The 25,446-nt window shown below is 50.4% G+C and overlaps 1 protein-coding gene across 1 annotated transcript in view; it reads left to right on the forward strand.

Annotated features, from left to right (window-relative positions):
- Tg (thyroglobulin) overlaps nt 1–25,446 on the forward strand; it is a 216,191-nt gene that overhangs the window by 184,258 nt on the left and 6,487 nt on the right. Inside the window, exons 42-45 of the mRNA XM_005398023.1 lie at nt 540–704; nt 1,637–1,804; nt 13,053–13,234; nt 16,059–16,166. Coding sequence (XP_005398080.1) covers nt 540–704; nt 1,637–1,804; nt 13,053–13,234; nt 16,059–16,166 — 623 coding nt within the window. The remainder of the gene's footprint in view (nt 1–539; nt 705–1,636; nt 1,805–13,052; nt 13,235–16,058; nt 16,167–25,446) is intronic.

Here is a 25,446-nt window from a genome sequence, read left to right on the forward strand (position 1 = left end):
TGGCAGGAAAGCCCCCAGGGACCTGTCGTGTTAACAGTGTCATACACTGATGTGGCTGGAACAATTTCCCTTCCCAAGGGATATGTATTTTCATCATCTCCTAGGTGGGCTCCATATTAAAGTGCGACTTGGTCCTAGTTGAACCATGAGAGCTAGCTGTTTTAACTGGGCCCTGGAGGTGGAAGCAGGATGTGGTTCCACCTTTGCAGAGTTCCTTTCTGTTCTGACCTTTGTCGTTGTTGAGAAACCACCTGAACTTTTCCTGCATAACCACTGCAGCCAAACACCCATGACCAGAGGTGCCTCACCAAATACCCACACTTCACAGATGAGGAAACCGAGGCCTTGACTTTGACTGGTTGAAGCTCACGTAGCATGCCGATCTGCTGTCCATCATTCCTGGCCTGTATGCCTTTGAGCAGTCTCATGAAGGGCTCTGAGATGTTCTGATGTGGCCCTGAGTTTTCCAGGCTGAGCATGAGCAAGAGCACGAGCATGAGATGGTGGGACCCTTGCCCTAAACCTTCTCTCTCTTCCAGGGAGGCTCTGCACTCTCCCCTGCTGCTGTCATCAGCCCTGACAGGGCTCAGCAACAAGCAATGGCTTTAGCAAAGGAGGTCAACTGCCCCACTTCATCCAGCCAAGAAGTAGTATCCTGCTTGCGTCAGATACCTGCAAATGTCCTCAATGACGCCCAGACAAAGGTGAGCACCAGTATGCAGGTTGGGAGGGGAGGTCTAGTCTTATACAAATAGAGAGCCAAGACCTAGAGAGGGGACATGACCCATGCAAGCCACCCAGTAGGTAGAATGTACATTTCCTGATAGCCATAGGCCATTGTGTGTCAAGCCTAGGTACTGAAGGTGCACAGGTCTCTCTGCAACTTGGACTTCTCACCTAGGAAAAGGAGTTAATGATGCAGCCTTTGTAGAGCAGTAGGATAAAATGCAATACTACAAGTGAGGGACCATACCCCCTATGCCAGGACTGTGGTAGATCACAGCTCTGTGTTCTAAGCATTATGGACAAAGCCTCAAAGGTAGGCCGTGGACTTGGGCTACCCTAGTACTTACACAGGGTAGCTTTGTGCCTGCCCTCTCGCCTGCAAAGACCTTGCTCAGAGCCAGAGTCTCTGACTGTCCCTGAGATTAGCAAAGGAGACAGCAGCAGGAATAACTTGTAATTTCAGCTGAAAACTTGGTTTCTTCAGCAAAGACTGGAATGAATCTTACCCTCTGTTCCCCTAAATGTGGTAGATGTCATGGTGGCTAAAGCTGATTAATTAATTTCACATATGAGAGCCACAGCCCTTTCTTCAACTACACACCCTTTCCTCCCTGGCGATTTGTTGTTGGCTCTGTAGGCAGGTGCTGGGATGCTCCCCTTTGGGACCACCCGCTGTTGAGAGTGAGATTTGCCATCAGCCCCTGGGCATTGCCACCTGCTGTCCAGCCTGCCTGTGGCTGTGGTCAGTTTTCTTTCTTTCCCAAGGGTGTTATAGGTGAATAACCATCTTGGGTAGTCATTTCAGTTAGGACCTCACTATGCAAAGCAATGAAGCTCATTATTCTAGTACTGTTTCTTAAAAGAAGAAGGTAAGACCTAACAAATAATGGCATTCCTTTGCACCCTGCAGCTCCTGGCAGTGAGTGGCCCTTTCCACTACTGGGGTCCCGTAGTGGATGGCCAGTTCCTCCGAGAGGCCCCAGCCAGAGCCCTGCAGAGGTTTCCGCGGGCCAAGGTGGATTTGCTCATCGGGAGCTCTCAGGATGATGGGCTCATTAACAGAGCCAAGGCAGTGAAGGTAGGCCAGGAGGAGGCTGGGGGTAGAGTGAGCTGCATCCGGCCTATCCCCGAGGAATTGGGCATAAGTAGGAGGGCACCCTCCCCAAGGCACACACAGTAGGCGTCTCTGATAGCACTATGAATATTCTTTTAAAAAATTATTAATTCATGAAGACAGGATGGTGAATTCCTTTGGATTATTCTATTTCCCTTGGGTAATATATCTCACTGTAGAGAATCTATATGTGCCAGGGTATTTTTCATAGCACTAATTGTTGTGGCAAAAAAGGGAAGGAATTCAAAATTAGCAGGGAAGTGGCTGACTAAATTAAAACACGTATAAACTTTTAAACATTATGCTGCTGTTGAAAAGAATGAACTAGATATCTCTCCGCCTCCTCCAGGGATGTCAGTTGTTAAATGGAAAATGGATGTCTGCTGTTAAATGGAAAACAAAGATGTAGATGAATGTGGAATTTACATAACACTCATATTTTTAAAAAGTAACCTGTAGTACTATAGTACCTGTGTATATGTACATGTGTGTACTTTTTATTTGTCTGCAAAAGGAGAAAGGTGTACACAGATGAACAGCAGCTACCTCAGGAGGTGTAGATATGCAAGAAAGAATATTATGAATTGTTTATTGCTATTGCTCGATATACATATATGCATGTGATATTCAGTATCGCCTTTTCCTGGGAATGCCTTATTTAACATTGTCCTGCAGATAAAGATGTATGGTTGTTGGTTCATGAACTTAATTTGTCCCACAATTTTGGAAAGGTTGGCCACATTTGTGTTTGTTTTGGAAAGATGGCCCTGGTCATGTTTGTTACCTGATACAGAGTTTGCAAACAGAGACAAAATTTTGCCAAACACTTCTGTTTTCAAGCCAAATCACAAACAAAAGCATTCATGAGCCGAGGTACCACTGTACTGAACTGACCCTAGCCATCTCAGACTCTATTGTCAAAAAGGAGAATCTAATTTCATATTCTCAGGCGGCTTGGGATCATCCCAGACAGAGCAGATGCACATGAGGTGGGAAGAAGGGCACACCAGGAGCTTCTTTCCCCTGCTGCCCGCAGTAGAAGTTCTAGGAAGGGGAGTGGTGCTGGAGGTTTGGGAAGGTGGTGGATCAGAATGCAGCTTAGGTTGCATTTCTCTATCGTGCTAGCTGACTGCGAGAAGGCTGCCTAGACATGTGGCTGCCTTAGGCTTGTCCACGCCAACCACTGCCCTGGTAGTACCTTTGCGACGTTCCCCACCCTATCCTGAATTCCTCAACTACCCCACCATGGCAGCTTTCAACCAGATCCCAGCTAGATGCTGCGTTTTCACTCCTCTCCTTCAGTTTCCCCTGAGGCTCTGCAGGCAAAGTTTCGTTTGTCCACTTGCAAAGACAGACAGTTCTTTCCCACAGCAGGCTGGCTGCCCAAGCAGGCCTGGCTTGGAAGGCACAGGCTCGAGGTGGCACAGGAACAGAGAAACCTTGCTGCAGGCGTAGCAGGGAGTCTCCCAGCCCATTCCACAGCTGCCACCCAAGCTCCACTTCCAGGCTCTGCGCTCTCCATGCCCATTCTCTAGCGAGATTACAAATTGTGCTGCACATTTCCCTTGTTCTTTCAGGAATGGGGCAGCACTGGTCAGCCTGGGGTTCCTGCATTCCCCAGCATGCACCTAGGCACTAGTCAGAGGACAGGGAGGAGGATCAAGCACAGGCCACGTTGGAAGCTGGAGCCTGGTTTTCAAGGTCATTCCGTGCTGATTTCTCCTAAGTGTGCAGTCCCAGACTCTCTGTAGCTTTGGCCCAGACCTTTCCCTTGAACTCTAGACTGGCTTAGCTCACAATCTGGCCAACTTCTCATTGCTCCTCACCCCACATCCACAGCAAACTGCTGCTCCCCACTCCATCCCCACCCCCAAGCAAGCACATTCTCCCGCAGTCTTTGCCACCTCAGTAAACAACTATTCACTCTCCACATGCTCAGGCTCGACACCAGAAAGCATCTGGACGCCGCCCTCTGCCAACATTCCATCAGCAGTCCCAGCTCCTCTGTCTTCGCAGTGTACCCAGCACCCAGCTGCCTCTCACCACCTCTTGGGCCATCGCTCTGATCCTGCCATCCTCTTTCTCTGGGATCTTGGCAGAAACCCCTTTGCGTCCCTGCTGTCCAGCCCCTCACGGTCAGCAAGGACCACTGCAGCTGGAACAGTCACTGCAGACAGAAGTCACATCAGGCCACTTCTCCTCTCATAGCCCTTCAGTGGCTCCAGCCCTCACAGAGTCAAAGCCACAGCCCTCACGATGACTTAGAGAACCTCTTTGATGTGGCCTTTGTAGCTCCCTGGCCACACTTTTACTCCTCCCTCCATGGCTCACTGTGCTCCCGCCACACCTGTCGCCCCTTTGGTATCCCTAGCTATGCTGAGCACACTCTTACCTTAGCATCTTGCCTTTGTTCATCCCTCTCTTCTAAAATGGTCCTGGGTAGCACAATGCCTCATTTCCTTTAGGGTCTGCCTAGGAGACCCTAATTGCATATGCACCTAGGCAGTGCCAAGCACGCGCCTGTTAGTTGAATACCAAGACCCATTCATTGAGCCATTCAACATTTATGAGGGTATTTACTATGTCCCAGGTGCTGGGCCAAGTGTTTAGGCATAAATATTGAATTCCTACCCTCAAAGAAGTCACAGTCAGGCTAGGAAGTAGAGAACAAACAAGATAAACAACTTGAAGATGCCGTGTGGGGCAATGGGCATCCTATTCCTGAGCCTTAAGAGGTGAGGGGCAGGGAGTTGCTAGGCCCATAGGGCCACTGCCAGCAAGCGTGACACATGGCTAAGAAACTGACCAGAACCCCCATGAACTTGGCTGCCTCTCAACAAAACAGGAAGAGAGTCGTGAATGTCCTTAAATTACAGTCAGAAGCATCCAAGTTTCCCAGAGCCTGAGCCTCACTTGTCCTGCTTATAAATTGGCCATTAAGAGTAAATATCCTTATAGAAAAGATCAGAGGATTTAACTATATCTCAATGTCTGGAAAGTAGTTTAACCTCAATAAATGTAGTGTTTTGTTTTTGTTTTTTTTACTTAATTCTTTAATTTTAATAGGATTAGTGTCCCTGATCCAGAGTTAGCCACAGAAAGCGGGAGTACAAAGAACAGGCAGTCACCGAATCGCCTCTCCGGACCCGAGACCAGTTTCCACATCACAGCAAACACATATGTGCACACACATTTCTTGCTCATGCCAGTCCTGTAAAGTGCTAGCCGGAGCCCAGTTAATAAATTTACACAGGAAGTCTCAGGAGGATTAGGAACCCACCATTCAGGCCCCCAGACCCAGCCATCACCTTGGCAGAGATGAACTAAATCCCCTCACCCCTGCCACCCCAGCACAGCTGTAGCCCACCCACGGAGCCCCACTGGCACCCAGCACAGTTTGCAACATACCCACAGAGCATCGGGGCTGCCTGAGATGCCTAGAAAGGCTCCGTTCTTGGGGAACGATCTTATCTTCTGAGGTAGCAGCTTTCTATAGAAATTCTTCATCAGTCTCCGTGATAGGGATTTTCCACCCCCCTTTCTCTCTTCCTTACTGGTGAAATTGACAGTCTGCCTACATTAACTGGGCACTCATTTGCATGATCAAAAGCAGATTTGTTCCAAGATGCAATGTTCCGTCTTCTCCTCCAAGCACAAGCGTATCCAAGGAAGCCAAGGAAAATCAGAAAGGGAGCGCTGCCGCCGCGCCCCAAGCTTGGCCAGGCGTCAGCCCCTTTCGGGAGCAGGTGGAGTGGGGAGCTGTGGTGCCGAGGCTGCCTGAGGATTGGAAAGCAGCACCTGGCAGCTGAGGAGCTGGCATGAGCCCCAGCACAGGGATATTGAGTCCTTGGTGACAGCTTATAGTCAGAGGAGCATGCAGGAGTCCCCAGCGCTTGCATGAAATTTCTCACTAGATCCCGGTGCTCAGGGTAGGTGGGTGAGAGTCTAGACCCAAGGCAGACAGAGGAGGTGGAGTCAGAAAAGTAGATCCCAAGCATTTGATTTAGGTAAGTTGCTTAATTAGCCTTCCAGTGGCACAGTGAATGAACTATTCCTTCCATACCTCCAACCCTGACGCCTGGCTTCTGAACCTTTGTGACAGGACATCTAAGAAAGGAAACAACTCCCACCTGTCGGGACCCTGCCAGTCCGGAGCTCTTGGCTGCCCTTGTACACTGTGACCACCCAACACACACACACACACACACACACACACACACACACAAAGGGTGATCCAGGCCCTTACAAACCAAAGCTCACGTGTTACCTCCCCATAGCCTCATGTTCTGGGATCACCTCACACAGCAAGCTGAGGCCCAGAGAGGTTGATTCTTTCCCCTCAAATAGCAAACATATTCTGTGACTATACTGGCATAAAGAAGAATGGTGACCAGGCTGGAATCACTGTTATACTTTCATGATTATTACATTGTTTTCCTTCTGATTTTAAGAAAATATTCCTGTGGATCCCTAAAACATGGTGGTGCTCAGTTGAGAAGGCAACCCCTCTCGTTAGCGTCAGAATAAGAGGAGGAGTCAGGAATCCTGCATGCACTAGCTACTTCGCATAAGCATCCAGCAGAGACTTGTTAAGACTCTGCTCTAGGTGCTGGACACTCTTCTCGGCTCAGGGGAAATTCCAACCAAACAGACAAAGCCCTAGTCGTGGTCTGTGTTCTCTGAGGGGGACACACACTCAACCATGTTCACACAAATTTCAGATCTTGAAAAATGTTCTAAAGAAAATGGAACCAGGTCAGTCGTAGAGGAAGTGGCGGAATGGAAGACATAGTTTGGGGGTGTGTCTGGGAAGGTCTTTTGGAGGAGGGGACTTGGGGTTGAGTCGTGTGGTGAGAATGAGCCCTGGGGAGATCTCTGGCAGAACTGCTGAAAAGCTCTCCAGGGAGGCCACCGGAGGGTGTTGGGAGCACAGAGGAGGAAGTGTGGGGCACCTGAGATGACAGTGCTGTGAGACTTCTTGAGGCTCCCAAGAAGATGATTTTATTCTCCTCAGAGCAGGCGGTTGTGCAGTGCATTTAAGCTAGGATATTCATCTACCCTTTTCCAAAAGAGCATTCTGGCAGCTGAATAAAAAACTGATTAAAGACAGGTAACAAAGGAAGACCAAATTGCACTATGGAAATGTGGAAATCCAGGGGATAAGCTGGTTACTTTAGCAGGGCTGCAAATGTGACGGTAGTTAGAAGTAATGTTAGACATGGTTACGTCGCTGTAATCCCACCACTCTGGGCAGCTGAGGCAGGAGGATTGAAAGCTCAAGCCCAGCTTGAGCCACTTAGTGACTTAACAAGACTCTGTCTTAGAATAAAAAACACAAAAGGCTAGCCTCACTAGCTTGTCCAGGCTCTGTTCCATGGCAAGGGGAGGTAGGTTAGTGCGAAGGCCCTGGCTTCAAGGTCTAGTCCTGAAAAGAAGGAGAGAGAGAGGGAGAAAGGAAGGAGGAAAGAAAGGGGGACAGAGAGAGAGAGAGAGAGAGAGAGAGAGAGAGAGAGAGAGAGAGAGAGAGAGAGAGAGAAAGACAGAAAGAACTGATCAGAATTGAGCTACAGCTTGGATCGGCTGCCAGTATAGGAGTTAGGACTTTAAAAGAGAGGCTAGTGCTGTAGGAACAGATTTGGAGGAAAACCATGAAAATCTGATGTCACAAAAGCCAATAAAAGAAAAGGTTTCCAAAGGAAGTGGAGGCCAACTGGTAAATGGCACTGGAAGTGGAAGGAAATGAGGGCTGCTGGACAGGACGTCAATTGTGGAAGATACAGATAAAGGCCCCTTCAGCTGCGGGAGGGTAATGGAAGACTGAACAAAGCTGCTGAGGAGACTGGGGGAAGTGGTCACTCTGCCTTCTGAAACCACCTCCTGCCCATTGCTTGGCGATCCCTGCGGAATACAAATGGGCGCTTGTGGAGCACCTTGCTCATTCATGAGCTGGCCTCCCCAGCTCAAGCAGTCTCAGTTTCATAGTAAGAACTGTGTGGTTTCCACTTTCAGTCCTCGGTTCCTGGCTGATAGTAGGTCAGGCATTAGCCCATGCCCATCAGATACACAAATGGATGTTGTGTTCAGTCTCACTGGAAGCTCTGGAAAGGTCTGGGACATTCACTCATTCCTGCATTCATTTATTATCCATTTGCATTTTCTTGCAAGACTCGGGTGAGCTCTACTTTTCCTTTGGGGATTCTGCTCTGGTCTACTCCTTTCCAAACCTGTGGTGTTATAACCATTATGTAGAACTTCCAAAGTAGCCAGTGCATGAATAACCATTGATCAAGAGCTGTCTGCGTACAAAGTGCTCCTTCCCAAGCCTGCCCCATGCAGCAGCATCCCAATACCTGCCTCAGGATTTAAGCCAGGTCATTCATCTACTATCCTTCTCCAAAAGAGCACTCTGGCAGCTGAGTAAAATACTGATTAAAGACAGGTAACAAAAGAAGACAAGATTGCACAGATGTGGACATCCAGATGTGGAAGTGCAAGGAGCAAGCTGGTCAGGCGATGACAGGTCTGTGCTAGGACAGGACAAGAGGAGGAGGCAGAGGCTCAGGAGGACCACTGGGATAGAGCGTGATAGAATCCTGGGGCGATGTGTGCTTGGGTGTAAGAGGCTGGGTGCCGCTCTCACTGAGAGTCAGAACAAGAGGTGACCCTCCATCTCATCACGGTGAGCTTGTGGAGATGGGATGCTGGCCTGTGTGTCTGTGGGTTCCACTAAGCCACTTCTGAAGAAGGAGGGTGTTTGGCTAGGACATCTGAGGATCTGGGGCAGGGAGGTTTAGAACTCTATTGCTTAGGTGATTGTGGAAGCAAAAAGCAGAAATGACCCCATCCCCAAGTGTGTATGGTTAGACAGGGAGGAAAGGAGGCAGGGATAACAGCTAGGGGGTCTCAGAATTCAAAAATAGGCAGAGGTAGCAGAGGGAGTTCCAGAAATGAGCTTGAGAGACAGCTGCCTAAGTGAGAGGAGCCAAGGGGAGGGGTGGAAAGCAGCGGCAGAGTCCTCTGGGGCCTCTGGTGAGCTTGGGGGGGGGAGGGTGTCTGAAGTGGGGAGGGGAGAAGACGCGTCCACTGAGTGCAGGCCTGGGGGACGGGCAGAGAGGCAGACAGGGGACCCTTCTGTGGGAACTGGCAGGAGCCTCTGAGATCCAGGTGGGCTGGGATCATGGGGAGCTACAGAGGAAAGTCTGCAGAAGTGAGTGGCTGTTTGTGCAGCAAAGGTCCCCTGAGCACAAGGCAGCAGGCCTGAACCTTCGAGTGAAAGGGTCCTTGGTCTAAGAGAGGGAAGGGCTCAGGATAGCCATTTCCCTGAGAAGAGGCCAGTGCAGACCTAGGGAGACGTCCAGGAGGCGTCAGTATGAGCTGAATCCTGGACAGTACAGGTGGGAACCCACTGGCTCCTTGCTGGTGCCTGCGGGCCTGCTCCCTGCTCTGTGTACCTAGTCCCTGTTGGCTCATAGCTGCAGACCAATGGACAAGCTCTTCTCTAGATGCAAAGAGCAATACCAAGCTCCCAGCAGCCCAGCCTCCAACCCCCTGGTGTCACCTCCTGCTCCTCTGCCCTCGCCCATGTGACTCTGCATGCACACAGCCAACCCTCGCCTCTCACCTGGGCTCTGCTGCCCTCCATGCTGCCCACCTGATGGGCATGGGGCACCCTCACCCACTTGTCAGGGCCCGCTTCTTCCCTGCCCAGCGGGAACCGAAGCACAGAGGGGCATCTTCATTGAATGTGTTTACTCATTGCAGATGAATGCTCTGAGACCATACCCTGAGCTGGATTTGAATTGTGTCTCTTAAAGACCAAGTGCCTCACTTGATAGCAAGGCATTCAGGATGACCCCAAAGCCCTAGGCATCTCTCAGTGCTTCCCAGAGGCCTGACTCCCTGACTGCCAATGGCAGCCCTTTAAAATCACACACGGAGGACCTGCCCATTGTTGATAATCCCTTAACACAACCTGCCGGAAACAGATCCACTGTCTAGGGCAGCTCTTACCTATGATGAGCATTTGTGGAAGTGGCCAAAGCCCGGAGCTCTAATTAAACCAGCAGAAGCACCTATCTCAGCACTGTGCCAAGGATGAGGAGATGTGTGCGGTGGAGTTTGTTTAAAATGTGTCCTGTCACTTACCTGTGCCCTCAGGGACTGGGCCCACATTCCCAGGGCTCTGTCACTTCACTTTTGGGGAGGTGATGCCCAGCTGGCCTCAGCCTAGAGGGACCCAGCTGAGTGCTGAATACCCTCCCCGGGAACACAGACCTGAACTCCTCCCCTATACCCACTTCTGCCCAGTCCTGGGCTATTCATCATGAAACACCTGTGGAGCCAGCTGTGGTGATGTTCACCTGTAATCCCAGCACTGCAGAAGGCTGAGGCAGGAAGATTGAAAGTTCAAGCCCAGCTTATGTGACTTAGTGAGACCCTGTCTCAAAATAAATAACTGGGAATAGAACTCAGTGGGATGGCCCTGGATTCAATCCCCAGTACCCCAAACAGAAGGGGGCATAAATGTCCCTTGGGCCTGACCCCTCTTGCTGCACCCCTTCTGGCCTCTCTCCTGCTTATGTCTCACAGCTGAGGATGCAGAGAAGCCCCTGCAGCAACTTAGCATCATATTTTCCTGCGCCATCTTTTAAACATTCATAGTATTCATAGGAAGACATGAAAATAGAAATAAAAGCAAGAAGGAGGCGCTTTCTCCCATCAAGACAAACACACGTAGCATCTTGGGCTATTTCCCCATGCAGCAAAGTGTTTGGGCCTTGGGCTCCTCCTTTTTTCCCTTCACTAACTGAAGCCAATGAAAACCCAGGATTAGTACAAACAGATCTCTTTCATTAAGTGCTGTCTGCCAGACTTTGAGCTCAGGGCTTGAAAATATCACATCTAATTCCCAAGACAACACTGAGAAGCAGACTTTAACTCCAGTTTGCCCTTGAGAAATCCAAGGATCAGAAGGGGTAAGTGACTTTCGCAGAGGCATACAGCTGGGAAATGTCCTGGCACGGATACCCACCGCCCCTCCTAGTCCACATCACAAGCAAATGGCCTTGACGTGCAGCAGAACACTTGCCTGGGACTGCCTGTTCCCTTAATCCTCATGGCAGGTAAAGACAGTGCTGGGTTGGTGTTAGGAAGCCCATTGTAAAGATGCAAGCCTCTGAGAAAGGTAGAAATGTCTCTCCCGAGTTCCCCCAGGCCTGGCAGCTGGCACTTGACACTAATGTGGACTCTAATACCAGTACCTTCTGCACTGCATTGAGCCCAGGACCCTGTGGACAGACTTCCTACCCTCTGTGTGCTGGGCCTGATCCTTATGCTCAGGATCCTTACCCTCAGGATCAAGTGGGTAAGTTAGAGCAGGGGATGGGGCATGATACTCCCAGCAGTAAGACCTGGGCTTCATCCTAGCCCACCTGTTCACCTGTGCACCTGTATGACCTTTACCAGGTGACATCACCCAGGTCACACAGCTGTGCAGATGCTTCTGGGAAGCACAAGGGAAATATATAGTGTAAAGCTGTAAATAAGAGGAGGTGTGAAAATGGTGACTAATATCATGTTCCTCATGAAATATTCCAAACAGAAAGTAGTATATGCAGCTTCCCCTACACCATTAGAAGCTGTGGCATCAGCAATAGATTCAGAATGATGCATTTGGACAAGACTGGCCCAGCCCAGACAGAAGTGGAAACTGTCTGCTGTGTATATCTGCTAAGAGAAAGAGCTGGGAACATCATTCATAAAGGCTATTCTGGGTCCATGAGAGAGTATGTGTGCATATTTGTGGTGTGTGTGTGTGTGTGTGTGTGTGTGTGCGTGCACGTGGCTGGGCCTGCATATGTATGTTCTGTACGCATATAATCTCCTTCTTTAATGGTGTGTGATGTGATCACGGTCAGTAATATCAAGAAGCTGCTCATGAATTCACTATTCAGACTAAACACAAATTAATATGCTTCCATATCTGCTTCTGACTTCATTCCAAGGAATGTGATGTGATAGGGTGAAGGAGCCCCGCCCTCTGCACCCAGCTCCCTGCCTCTGTTCCCTGTTCCCCTGTGGGGCAGATGTGCCTCTGACCAGTCAGTCCACTCCTGGGCACAAGCCGCGCTCGGTTAGCCCAGCGACAGGACAGATGTCCTCACAGGAGGGAGGAGAGTGCTGCCCCTTGACTTCTAATCCCGTGCGCTTGAAATGTTTAGACAGGCGGTATAAACATGTCAGGAGTGCTGATAAGTGGGGCCACAGTTTACACAGAGCCTAGACAGATGTAAACACAGATCACAGGCCTGGCCAGGGTCCCAAGGTCTGCGGAGCTCTCCCTGGAGCTGCATCCCTCACGTTTTGCTGGCCCTTGTCTGCAGAATCAAGACAACTGAGTCCTGGAGCAAGGAAATGATCTATCCTACACCCCACAGTGGGGATAACAGCAAGGCCAGGATAAAGAAGCAGGGAGCGAAGGAGGGAGAGCAGAATGAGAAGAGAGACACAGAGATAGAGCACACGTTGCTCCTCTCCAGTATGCACCCCGCCTTGGCCAAATGTCTTTCCTGACTGGCCAGTGTAAAATACCCAGCCCAGCCTCTCCCAGCCTCTCACTCTGCCTCAGAAGTCCTCCAGAACCTGTCCCTGGTGAGCTGTGTGTTCAGCCACCCATTCCACTGGACCACATGCCCAGGAGAAGAGTCAGAGCTAGGCCAGCATGCTTGTGGTCTTTCTCCCAGCCTGGCACAGTCAGCCTAGAGGGAGTGTTCCACATACAATGGCACATTCATCATTTGAATGACCAAGTCGTTTGATGTAGCTGAATTGAGCTGGGCCCACCCAGACCATAGACACACAGGAGCTGGTCAGAGCAGCCCAGGTAGAGACAGTGAGACCAGGTGTATGGTCTACTAATAAGTGGCAGTGATGGCTAGCACTGACCACATTAGGTGACTCAAGTGGATTTTCCCATGGCCCTTCTCACGACCTTCTGTGAAGATGCCTTTGTTCCCACACGGGCTCTGGAAGGCACAGAGGGGAACAGCCATTGCATCTCAGGTCATACAGCAAGAACAAGGCAGAGCAGGGGTTCAAGTCCAAGCCGTCTGGTTCCAACACCCTGGAGCTTGATGCTATGTTCTACTACTTCTCAGAGCGAAAATCCTAGACCAGTTCTCGAGTTGAACTTTTCATGATTTTGTGTTTTTAGAGATTTGAAGAAAGTCAAGGCCGGACTGAGAGCAAAACAGCCTTCTACCAGGCGCTGCAGAATTCCCTTGGTGGCGAGGACTCGGATGCCAGTGTCCTGGCTGCAGCCACATGGTACTATTCCCTGGAGCACTCTGCAGACGACTATGCCTCCTTCTCCCGGGCGCTGGAGAACGCCACCCGGTGAGCCGGCCCGGGGTGGTGGGCCAGAGACAATGTTCAATGGTGAAAGAGGCTGAGGGCCTCCGGCTTTGACCTTGTGGTGTCCTCTCACCTTCACTCCATCCACAGCACAGGGTGGCACTGCCGATGGCAGTCCTGGGGTGGTATGGGTGCTGTCACTGCTGGGGACACTGGCCAGTAGAGAAATGGGGCCCCAGCTCTTTCCCAGGCATGTGGGAGCCATGGAGGGCAGACACAGTGCCTACTACAGGCGGCCATGGGCTGCTGCTCGAGGCAGCAGTTTCCAGGCCAGCACTCACCACAGAGAACCAGCCGTGGCCTCTTGCTCACCCTGCCAGCACCCACCCTCTGCCTGTCCCTCAGCCCCACCAGGAGGGGACACACAGGCCCCGAGGCAGCTACGTGCCATGAGATCTACAGCTGAATTTACTGCAGCCAGAGCCCACCTTGCACATAGAAGCTAGGGGTCTCATTGGGGAGGTCTTCTAATCAATGTCACAACTCAAGTAGGAGGAGCTGCGGCTCTGGGTGGCCACGCAGATCATTTCATCATAGGGTGCTGCTTCTTGTACCTGCTGCTCTATGGGTCTTGCGCCCTCTTCATTGCTCAGCCTTCTCTCACTTGGAGACCCTGCCCTGACCTCACCCTGTGACAGTTAAAGGCTGCGCCCAACCCCAGTCTCTGCTGTTCCCAGTACACAAGCCTCACACGGCGCTGCTTGTGTCAGGCTTATCTCCCTTGCCCAGCGCATTGGGAGCTCATGGGGGGCGGGGCCTCGTGTTCAGTGAGAGCACATGGATGAGCAAAGCTTCAATTTCAACTAGAACAAGAAGCAAGCAGGTTGCAGCCCTCCCTCCCTCTCTTCCTTCCTTCCTTCTTTTCTTTCCTTCCTTCCTTCCGAGCCCTGGGGAAGAGATCTCAGTGGGGATTTGGCTCTTGGTGGACCCCAAAGTGTGTTCAGTTCCCCTTGCAGGACTCACCTCCAACTGGTAGTGAAGGGGTCTGCGGGGGTCAATGTCCTAGGGGTCTTGTTTTTCCCCCCAGAGGGCCATGCAGGCCTCCTGCTCTTGTCTCGGGGCACAGGGTCAAGGTGATGCTCAGATCTCAGATTCTGTTGCTGACCTGGGCTCTGCTGAGAAGGGTGAGCAAGAGGATGCCAGAGGCCTGCTGCTTCGTGGCCTCATCACCCAGGAGGCTGTGGTTCCGAGCCGAGGGTCACTAGCTCAGAATAAAACTCTGCCACCCACATAGTTCTTGGGGCCCAGAAAGCCTTTGATTTTCCCTCTAGTGGAGAGTTAGGTCTGAACCAAGCAGCCAGAAGCTATTTCTGGAGGCCCAGCCCTGGGCTGGACCATGAGAACTCAGAGATGCCCAGTCCCTGATCTGGAGAGGCTCACCATCAAGTCCAGACTGGCTCTGATCTGACTGTAGGAAGACCTTAGGGCCAGAGTTCAGCTAACCAAGTTCTTGCTTCATTGGTGTCTTTGTCTGGATTGAAAATCAGCCTGTGCCTGGGGTAAAAGCCGAGGCCCGAAGAAGGCAGTGTGGTGGAGGGAGGTGTCACTGAGGTGGCTTAACCCTCCTGCCTTGTCCTGCTGTGGCTCTGGCCTTCACGCTGTCCTGGATAACTTGGGCAGCAGCCTCCTGCAGGCTGCCCTACCTCCAGTCTCCTGGTATTGGACCTCCCCTAGGCTGCCAGTGTGGCTTGTGCTGACGGGTCTGATCCACCCTGTCCTGCTTACCAGGAAGTGGGGCTGCTGTCCTTCCAGGCTGATCAGCTTGGGACCTCACTAAAGCATTCAGTGCTCTGAGACTCATCAGTTGTTACCATCTCTGAGACCAGGAAAGGGAACAGCCTCCTTTATTGAGGGGCTTCCATGGTGTTCTTAGCTTTGATCCTTGCAAAGTCCCTGCATTCTAGGCCCTGGCCCCATTTCTCAGCTGGGAAGATGAAGATCAAAGAGATGAAGGGACTGCAGAGCATCTCCTCTTACCCAGCAGGCCTCATGGCATTCAAAGTCTAGGGTCATAGGCAGCTAGAACCTGCCTGCTCCTGCCCAGCCTGCCTGTCTCTTTAGGCCCTGCCTCCCCTCCAGGATTCACTGCTGTGAACTGCCACTTCTGGAATTCATTCACATACCCCCCAGGAGAAGCTAAGAGGGAACTGGGGAAGTCGAAGGCTGGGACTCTCCAGCTTCTCCCTGCCGTCGTTTTGGACTGGGTGATTCCGGGTGGGAGGGCTGTCCTGTGCTGTGTAGGGTATAAAGCAGCATCCTGGCCTCTATACACCAGACCCCAGTAGAAACTTTCTACCCCCTGTTGTAACAATCAGAAAAGGTCTCCAGGATTTGCCAAAAGTTCCCTGGGCAAATTCACCTCTAGTCGAGAGCTACAGGATTAAAGGTATCATATGCATAAAATATCTTTGAGGATTTTGTCTTCTTTTAAAACTTAAAGTTTTAAATTTAAGGTTATTTTATGTCCTGTGCCACAGCATCCTTACTGTGTTACTGTAACAGGGCATGGTCAGTAGACATTCTAGGAAGGGCTTCATCCCATGGCTGTCTTGTCCTCACCATGGATGGTTCACTGTGTACCATAAGCCAGAGCAGATGATGTGCTGTGCCTCAGCTCTTCCACCGTGGTGGCAGCAAAGCCACTCAGATAAGGGGCTGGAAGTGGAAAACGGCGTCCTCTGCAGCTGGGGCAGAGGAGCCTGGGGGATAGGGACCCATGGGGCCCTTGCTTAGGAGAAGCTCTTGCCTGGCCTGGCTGTTCATGCACCTGTGTGTCACCAAGCTCCCTCCTCTGTCCTCTCCCCAGGGACTACTTCATCACATGCCCCACGATCAACATGGCCAGACGCTGGGCAAAGAGGGCCCTAGGAAATGTCTTCATGTACCATGCCCCGGAAAGCTACGGCCATGGCAGGTAAGGGAGCTGTGTGGCCGTAGGGGGAACAGGCAAAGAAAGTGGCCTGGCAGGGGTCCCTGTCACTGCTGCGAGCCAGAGGGAGTCGGAGAGAAGAGGGGGACTGAGGGACAAATCTTGGATCAGTGGCATGGGTGCTCCACTAACGTGGCTACACCTCAGTTTCACTGTTGAAAAATGGGAATAGTAGAAAGAACTACTTTATCTCTCTCGGTTCTATAGACAGGGAAAGTAAAATAAGGGATGTGGAAGCTTTGTAAGTGATGAGTGCTTTGGAACGGTGGCATTGGTTATTCATTACTGACTGATTAACTGGGCTTTGGGCATGAATCCTGCATGTTGCACCTCTAGAAACAAAGCACTTGCCTTCAGAAAATGATTTTCCAATGTGTGAGGTTTTCTTGCAACCAAAAGAAATGGTGGGTGTCAGAGTCCTAGGTCTCCTCCTCTCTCCCCTGGGAGGCCCATGCAGGCCTTCTGCTCTCTGTCTCGGGGCACAGGGCCGGTGTTGCAGTTCAGATCTCAGATTCCTTTGCTGATCCTCATGAAGCCACTGGTCAGCCCCTCCTCAAACCTGCTGCTTCTCAGTAACATCACAATGAGGATTCATCTCCAGCATGAGTCTTGTGAAGGGGGGACGTTCAGATCGCTGCAAAGAGCTGAGTTCTATGGAGTTCCATGTGACTGCAGGGACAAGCAGCCAGCGAGTGACAGAGCAGCAGCCCGCCATGGCTTCTGTAAGCCTCCAAACTCTCTTTCCCTTATGACCCATGCTCCCTGAACAGCACCGTCTGATTTCACCTCCCAGAGGCCGGCAAGTGATTCAGGCTTGTTAGGGCACCCGCAGCGTGGACCCGGGTTCTGGTGAGAGCTGGTGGAGTATGGGAATGAGATGGCTGTAGGGTGTGGGTGGAGGGAAAGGAATCTTGTCACCCGTGGGCTGTAGCCACCACATCTGGGGAGCCGATAGAGAGCTTGTTCCTGGAATTGGACTTAGCCGTGCCTCCCAGTGCCAGGCACTCAGATTCTCACCCTCTGCCCTGGGTCCCTTGTCATGTCTCTGCATTCTTCCATTTGCAAGCAAGATATAAAGCTCCTGCAGCAGAGTCAGTTCCTCAGGAGCCTGGAGAAGCCCACACCCATCTGAGCATGGTGATACACACTCAATCCCAGCATTCTGGGCAGTGAGGCAGTGGGATCACAAATTCAAGCCCAGCCTGGGCGATGTATCGATGTCCTATCTCAAAATATTGAGATATTTGAGATAGATGTCCTATCTCAAAAATCATTCTCTTCCAAAAATATGCCCGTAACTTTGGTCCCTAAAGTTTACAGTGGCAAAAGAATAAGAAACACATCCACACATCAGAGTAAGCATAAGACAGCAAAAGTATTCCTGTGGTTCCTGCTGAATGAGGGTTGCCAGGTCCCCACCTGGGTCAGTGGCTGAGAGCTCCAGAAATGGATTGCCTCAGCTATGGAGGCTGGAAGAGTGAAAGCAAAGTGTGGGCTGGGCCAGCTCTTCTGAAGTAGGAGTGGGTCCAGGCCTGTCCGCTGCTGCTGCAGCCTTGGACACCCTCAGGTTGTGGATGGTGGCTTCTCCCAGTGACTCTCCACATCTTCCTTTCTACGTGTCTGTCTTTGGCTTGAATTTTCCCCTTCTGTAGGGACATCAGTCACACTGCACTAGGTCTCACCCTCATGACCTTAATTAGATTTAATTACTTCATGAGGAGGGACTCTTGCTCTGAACAAGGTAGCATTCTGTGGTATTGGGGTTAGGACTCCAACGCATGATTTGGAGAGGATGCAGCTCAACTCATGACACCACCTCCCACTCAAAGCAGCAGAGCCCTGCTAGAGATCTCCTGAGTATGAGGACCCGCTGGCTGGCATGGAACTGGGCCTCTGCAGAGAGCCATCCTTGACAGACTCCAATCACATCCTCTGGCTCCTGTAGCCAGACTGGCCTCTTTTGTTTCTGAGTGATCATTCCTCTTGTCCCTCCAGAGATCTTCAGATGGGGTTCACTGTGATGCTCCAGGGAACCTCCCACAAAACAGACCCTTTCAAGGTGCCTCTGAGTCCACTGAGATCTCTCTCTCTCTCTCTCTCTCTCTCTCTCTCTCTCTCTCTCTCTCGCTCTCTCTTTAGAGCCTCAGGTTCCTGGCACAGGTAACGATAGGGCAGGTGCTCAGACATCCTGCTAAAGCACAAAGGTGACTCAGCCACCTCATTTGATGATGGGGAACAAGTCTTTCCTGCTCTAGCTTTCATGTTCAGTGGGGCTCAGTTTTACTATCTGTAAAATGGGAGTAGGGAGGTAGGTGTGGCTGACAACTGATTCTTCCAAGGAGCCTGAGTCCTAGGCTCCTGTGAGTTGGAGAGAAATGTGGGTCTGTGCCTCCAGAGCCCTCTCCATCTCACAGCCAGAGCTCTGGAAATGCATCAAGCCTGCTCAATTTAGGTTGGTTTGGACCCTTGGCTCAGGGAGCCCTGAGGGCCTGTCTGGCTCAGGTTCTATCATTTCTGGAGAAGACAAACTCAGAACCACTGATTCCTCTGCCATGTGCCCATGTGCATAGAGGCAAATGTGTCATGGTCCAAGGCAGGGGCACTGGCATCTTCTACTTTTGGTAAGAAACACGCCATTGATTCTTATCTGATCAGTGACCTACAGCAATCTCCTCGATGATGCAGGTCCTTCTCCAGAGTAGTGGGCCATTAGGATTACTCATGTGTGAACAGCCCTGGTGAACCCTAGGGCTAGGAGCGTCCCTGTGTTCTCAGCCATCAGAGCACGCTCTTGGCAACATCCTGTGCAGACGGCTTCCCTCTGCTACGGTGACTACGCGGCCACCCACGGAGTAGACACTGGAATCAGCAAACAGAGCCCAGGAAGGGAGGCTTTGATTGTCGGCAATTTTCTCTTTTCTTCCCCACAAGATAAGATGAATTTCCCTGTTTGTCTGTCTCTGTTTTTCTCTCCCTCCATTTCTCTCTCTTTCTCTGCCCTGGAGCTGTCACACCTTTCATTCTATTTCTGGCTCAAGTCTACACACTTAAAATATATGCGTGCGTGCTGCATTCCCAGCCATCTGTCTTGTACCCCGCTTCTGTTAGCATATATTAGATTTCCTGGCATGAGCTAGCGAACAATACGCAATAAATTATTGCTTCCTTAAAACAACTGCTATTTAATCACAGAATATCAGTGAGGTTTTCTGTGGCCTGCTGGACTATAGATGAGATTTCTGTCTCTGAAACTGAGGGGAGAGGAGAAAGCATCTATGAGGAAACAGGAAGCATGCTGGATGGGGGTGGGGAGACAAAGAAACCAAAATCCGCAGACTAAGAGGCATGCTTAAGATTCTGATTCAGACAATCACAGACCACGGAAGATGATCTCGTCTCCTTCATTTTACAAAGAACAGAAGTCCAGGGGAGTGATGGGACTTTATACCTGTTCCAGAACCCGTAAGTGACCAATTAGACTAGAGACCTGCCTCTTGCACTTTCTTTTTTTTTTTGGTTTTTCTCCGGTACCGGGAACCGAACTCACGACCTTGCACTTGCCAGGCAGGCGCTTTTGCCACTGAGCTAAATCCCCAGCCCCTCCTCTTGCACTTTCTGCAGTTTTCTCTCAGCTGCACCCACATCAGCTGAAACCCTACTGAGTACATCCCCCTTACTAGTTCTTGGCCCCTGGCAAGTCGCTAAACCTCCCTGAGCCTTCCTGGCTATACCTGGATAGAAAGATAACACCTGTCCCATGCGACTCCTGTGAAGGCTCAAGGAACCTGCACAGTGTTTAACCCAAGGCTTTTACCTGGATGTATGTGTGTGTGTGTGTGTGTGTGTGTGTGTGTGCACGCACACATGCATGTGGGTGCACATATGCATGCCTATCTGGCAGGCTTTGACTCCAACTCTACTGATGTGAAAATTAAATCAACTGAGGTTTTAATCCTCTCAGAACAACTTCCTTCACCTCACTGTCCTCAGCTGTGAAACTGGTAGTTACCTCCACCTCGCAATGTGCCCAATGTATGTTGAATGCCTGGAGGTCATAAATATTTAATATGTGGTAGTGAGCGTTCTTTTCCTTTTAGAAAAAATAAGGCTCTGATAGGGAAAAGAAGTAAAGATGACTAAAGGAGCAATAATGTTCCTTCTTTATAAATTGCCCCAACTTTGGAAAACAAAGCTATAAATTCTAGCCTGGAGATACTCTAGTCACCCCTGTGTTTGCATTCTAGACACTCCTGGGCATTCCAGGGCCCTTAACTACTCCAGATTTAAAATATTATCTCTTCAGGCAACTGCTGTAGTGTTTTGGAAGCAACAAACCAAAGAACATATTAAGCAGCTGGATTCTTGAATTAGATCCATCAGCCTTAGCTACATCCTGTGTGATTAACAAGATTATTTCCCAAGGAAGGCGAGCATCAGTCGTTTTGTGAAACTGACCACTCCAACCCCATGGCAGACTAGGGCTTACTCTACACTTCCTCGGCAGCATTGGTTGAACAGACACGTACCTACCTACCTACGCTTTCCAAGTGCTGAAGACGGATCAGCCCACAGTGCAAAGAGGGCTGCTGCCTGGGCAAAGGCCAGCACAAAGATCAGCTCAGAGCATCTGATGGGACTCCAGAGAAAGGTACAAAGAGTAGGTCAGTGCTCAGGAAGAACTCTCTAGAAAGGTGTGATCCTACTGTAGACTTGGGCAGTGAGCAATCTCAACAGGACTGTCAAATGCCAAGGCCCTGAGGTGTGAAAAGCCTAAGGGAGCTGGGGATTGAAGCAGGGGAGAGGGCTTAGAGGTGTGTGGGAAAAGAAAGGGTCTTGTGGCTCACTTGGAGCTGTAAGTCCTAGCAGGCAAACAGTTAGTATTTTATCTGAGTGTGATGGGAAGTCATCAAAGAGGCTTAAATAGACATGTTATCTAGGGTGCACGCTGTTCCTTTTAGTCATACCCCAAACACAGTTCCCTGAAACACTGGGTAGAATGAAGAACAAACATGCTGCTATCCAATGTGATGGATGGTCAGTTAGACAGAAAAGGTCATTAAAGTGGGAAATTATATAAACATGATCAAGGTAGCTATAGCTATATAACTTAAACATATCATTTTACCTTTAAGCCTGCCTTCCCCTCCCATCCTTTGGGTGCTGTGTCAGAGGCTGCCTCCAAATTTCTTCTAAAACCAGAAATGTAATGTGTGGTTCACAGTTTCTAGGTTGGGGCTATGGGACGTGGGACTGTACACGATAGCACATTTAATTACACAACCGGATCCCAGTGGCAAATACAAATGGACAGAGCCTGGGTTCCCAGTCAACACACAGGTTTTTTTCTGCAACACTTCACGGGAGCAGAGGATGAAGTGTCGGGCTAATCTAGCATGTCACTTGAAGTTTTGACTGTTCTGCAAGACAAATATTATCCAGCTCTGCTGGCTTTGGGGAATTCAGGAAATGTCTTAAATATTTCGTTTGGGGATGGGGTAAGGCTGTATTATTTTAAAGTAAATTGGAGAGTTCATGTTTAAAGGATTGCATAGCAAATCCATTTATAAAACATAAGTCATTTGTAATGCTTATAATTCCTTCCTGATTAATTCATAGGCAGAAATTAAATTTTTATAGATTAGATTTGCCCAGGAACAGGCAGAGGTTTTGATTCCTAAGTGATTCCACAATCCTCATCACCCTGAAAAAAAAAACAAACAAACAAACAAAAAAAACAAAAAAAAACCTCAAACAAAACAAAACAGAAAAGAAGCCTGGGATGCAGCAGGGTTTGCAAGCCTCCCTGTCCCTTTGGCTCCTTCGGTCTGAAGATGCCAGCTAGAGATAAGAAAGGGAGTGTGTTTTATAGGGATGAGGTCAGCAGACTTCTTCTTACAAATGGAAGGGCGCAAGCAGACTTCCCTGTGACAGCTGCAGGCTCTCTCCGATCCCTCCAGACTGACTGTGGTGAAGCAGCCCCTCCTGGAACGCCCCCTGTCCCCAAGCAGTGGGATAGTGGCTTCTGTTCTGTGCAAGCCATGCTCAGCCTACCTTCCAGCGAGGCCATGGCCTGGGCTTTCATTGCCAATATTACTTCAGCCAGCCTGGGTTATGCTTCCTGACTCTGCAAGTGGAGCTCAGGTCAGGGATGCACAGAGCTAAAAATCTCTGCAGTCTGCCCATGGCCTCTGGCTGCCTAGGGTCCAGGCCTGGGCTGCTTTGTGGCCAGAGTGGAATGTAAGATAAACAGGGGCTGAAGGACAGGATTGGAGCACTAGTGAAAAGAACCAAGGTTCTGTCCTTCCGGCAGCACTAGGTCTTCTCAGCTCATCTTCTCTCCCACATCACCCTAGTAGTGACATGCGACCTGCCAGTGTCTGGCTGAGAGACCACCAACATTCCCCAGCCCTGAGAGACTTGACCTTCCATTCTTCTGGCCTCAGTTCTCACACTGCCCAGAACCCGAGCCAGAAGGACCTCGGCGAGCATGTCATTTAGCGGTTCCCACACTCCGGGGTTTCTGGGCTGGGAAAAACTCCAATTTCTCTTCTCAGTGCAGTGCACCTGCTGGTACCGTCTATGAGGCCACATTACCTGGCTGAGTGCCCCAGCTCCCCGGTGCCCTCACGGCCCCGTGCTCAGCTGCATTCCCCACTTGCTGCATTCTTCATGCAAAATGCAACCCCTTGGAGATTCTCAAGTGCTGAGTTGTGGTCCAGGTGCCCTCCCTTGCTTCGTCCACTTACTAACACTACATACTCGCCTAGCCACACGTGTGCTGCGCCCTCTCTCACTGTCATGTAGCTGACAGCATTCATGTTTGAAAATCACTGGCTCCTCTGCCTTTCCTGCGGACCATGAGCTCATTCCCAGAAATGCTGACTTCCTCGTCTTTTCCCTCCCCACACCTGTCCATGCTAGGACACAGTGGAAGTGTGGCCCATGTCAGTTGCATAGGGCCTTAGACCTGACATCCCCTGGTCCCCCCTGTCATAGTTGCTATTGAACTCAGTGAACTGTACTCACATCATAAAACTGAAACAAAAACCATCTACACACACATGTGCATGCACCGACAGACACATGTACGCACACACTCACAGAATCATGCCAAACGCATGGTGGCTGGTCAGTTCCTCTCACACTCTGACTACATGTAATTTTAACATTACTGGCATCACCTATTCCCTGGATGGTCATTTCTAGTTCTGAGAGGGATTTCCCTCGACCAGGTATCAATGAGCAGGGATGGTCAGACCCATTTTACTGATGGAAACAACAAGGCTCAGAGAGCACATGGTGGCAGCAAGGTTTGGGCTGAGCTCACTCAAGTAAACAGGGAGCTCTCTGAGGCTCTATCTGCCTCTCCTGTGTTGACGAAAAGATCTAAATGGGGTCTGAGCATACCATGAGCTGATCTAAGTAGACAAAGACAACAAACCACAGTTATTATACCAAAGACAGCAAATGACAGCTTGTAGCCAAATGTGCCCAGCCTGACCACTTACCTCCCCAGCGACCACACATTTGAGCAAACACGCCCCATACAAAGAAGCCGAGCCAGTGTGTGCCAGCCTGACTGTAAGCACCATGGCCTGGGCTCAGGAGTTGTCTCTTTTACCTGGTCAGGCCCTGATGTGTCCTCTGTGTCCGTCTCTGCTGGTGTTCATTACGAATCCCCACTGCTTCCTCCAGACGGGCTTAGCGCTCTCGCCCTGGGCGCAGACACACTGCGGAGTGGCCCTCTGGTCCCGGATCCTCTCCTCCCAGGCTCCCACTCTGAGTGCTTCCTCCAGATGTCAAACTTAAACTGCTCAAAATAACTCCAGCATCCCTACAGAGATCTGCCCTGCTAGGGAAAACAGGCAGAAGTTCTCATACCCATCAAGCTCTCAATCAAGCCTGCAGGATGGGCTGGAATGCCAGACCTTCCCCCAAGAACAGCGCCTGCTGGCCTTTCAGAGGTCAAGGCTGCAGGGGAGGAGCCGGTTGTGTGTGGCTCTGCCCCTCCCCCTGTTCAGTGATGTCACTTTGACAGTCTGAATGTGGCTATGACGAAAGTATTTACAATATGGAAATTGGCAAATGCTGTGAGTAAGATTACCTTCCCTTCTGAGAGTCACCCCAACCCTTCACTAGCTATCCTCGGCACTTTCTGGAGAGTGTGGTAATATATGTGGAGCATATCCCAAGAAAGATGAACATAAGCCCAGTGTGATGGTGCATACCTGTAATCCCAGCACTGGGGGAGGCTGAGACAGGAGGATCACAAGTTTCAAGTCATGTTAGGGCAACTTAGTAATCTAAAAAGATCCTGTCTTGAAATAAAAACTCAAAAGGACTGGGGATATAGCCCACTTTCTAGTACTATCAAAAAAATGCAGATCCATCGAGATGCAGCTTCACATCTTGCATATAATTTGAGGTGGCACAAAGCCTGTAGTGACCCTGGACTAACAACCCTCATTCCTAACCTTGTAGATGCCCCTCGGGAAATGAAAAGGGAGAGGGAAAATGAGCCAGAAATGGGGCCAGAGACCTGAAAGTTCCATTAGCCAAACATTATCAAGGACTAGGGCAAGACTGACCATCACGAACTCGCAGATGAGGACACTGAGGCCCAGGAGTCTTGTGCCTTTTGTCCACATTCACCCAGACGCAACCTGACTGAGCTGGGTTCTGAGTGAGGACAGTGGTCTCAAGAGTCTGCCCCTGTTTCCTCGGCACCTGAAATGCTGCGGAAGGCCGCTCTCTTTGAAGGGAATAGTAGACAGGGCAGCCGTGGTGGGAAAAACATGGTTCCTCAAAGTGTCTATTTTCTGAACTTTGATACCTGTGGATACCTTTCCTTCTGTGGCAAAGGGATCTGCAGCTGTGACCAAAGACCCGGGTAAGCCCAGTCTAATCCTTGAGGCCTTAAAAGTAGAAGCAGGAGGCAAAAGCGTATGTCACGAGGATGTGAGATAAGGACCCACCCTCTGGGGACTCGGGCCCAGTTGGCCTCTAGTTGCTGGGAATAGCCCTCCAGTTGTAGCAGCAAGAAAGCAAAGGCTTGAGTCCAGCACCTCAAGCACATACCTGAATGAGTAGGTCAAGGATCGTCCCCCAGAGTCTTTGGAAGGAACACACCTGCTAGCACTGTGACTTTCGCCCAGGGAGATGCACCCGAGACCTCTAAATCCCAGGCACTGAGAGATGTCATGTGTGCTATTTGAAGTCCCTCAGGTATCATCACCTCCTAATGCAGCAACCGCAAACAGTTCAG

The sequence above is a fragment of the Chinchilla lanigera genome, unplaced genomic scaffold, assembly GCF_000276665.1.
Source record: "Chinchilla lanigera isolate Chin_1 unplaced genomic scaffold, ChiLan1.0 scaffold00060, whole genome shotgun sequence".
Taxonomy (NCBI): Eukaryota; Metazoa; Chordata; class Mammalia; order Rodentia; family Chinchillidae; genus Chinchilla; species Chinchilla lanigera.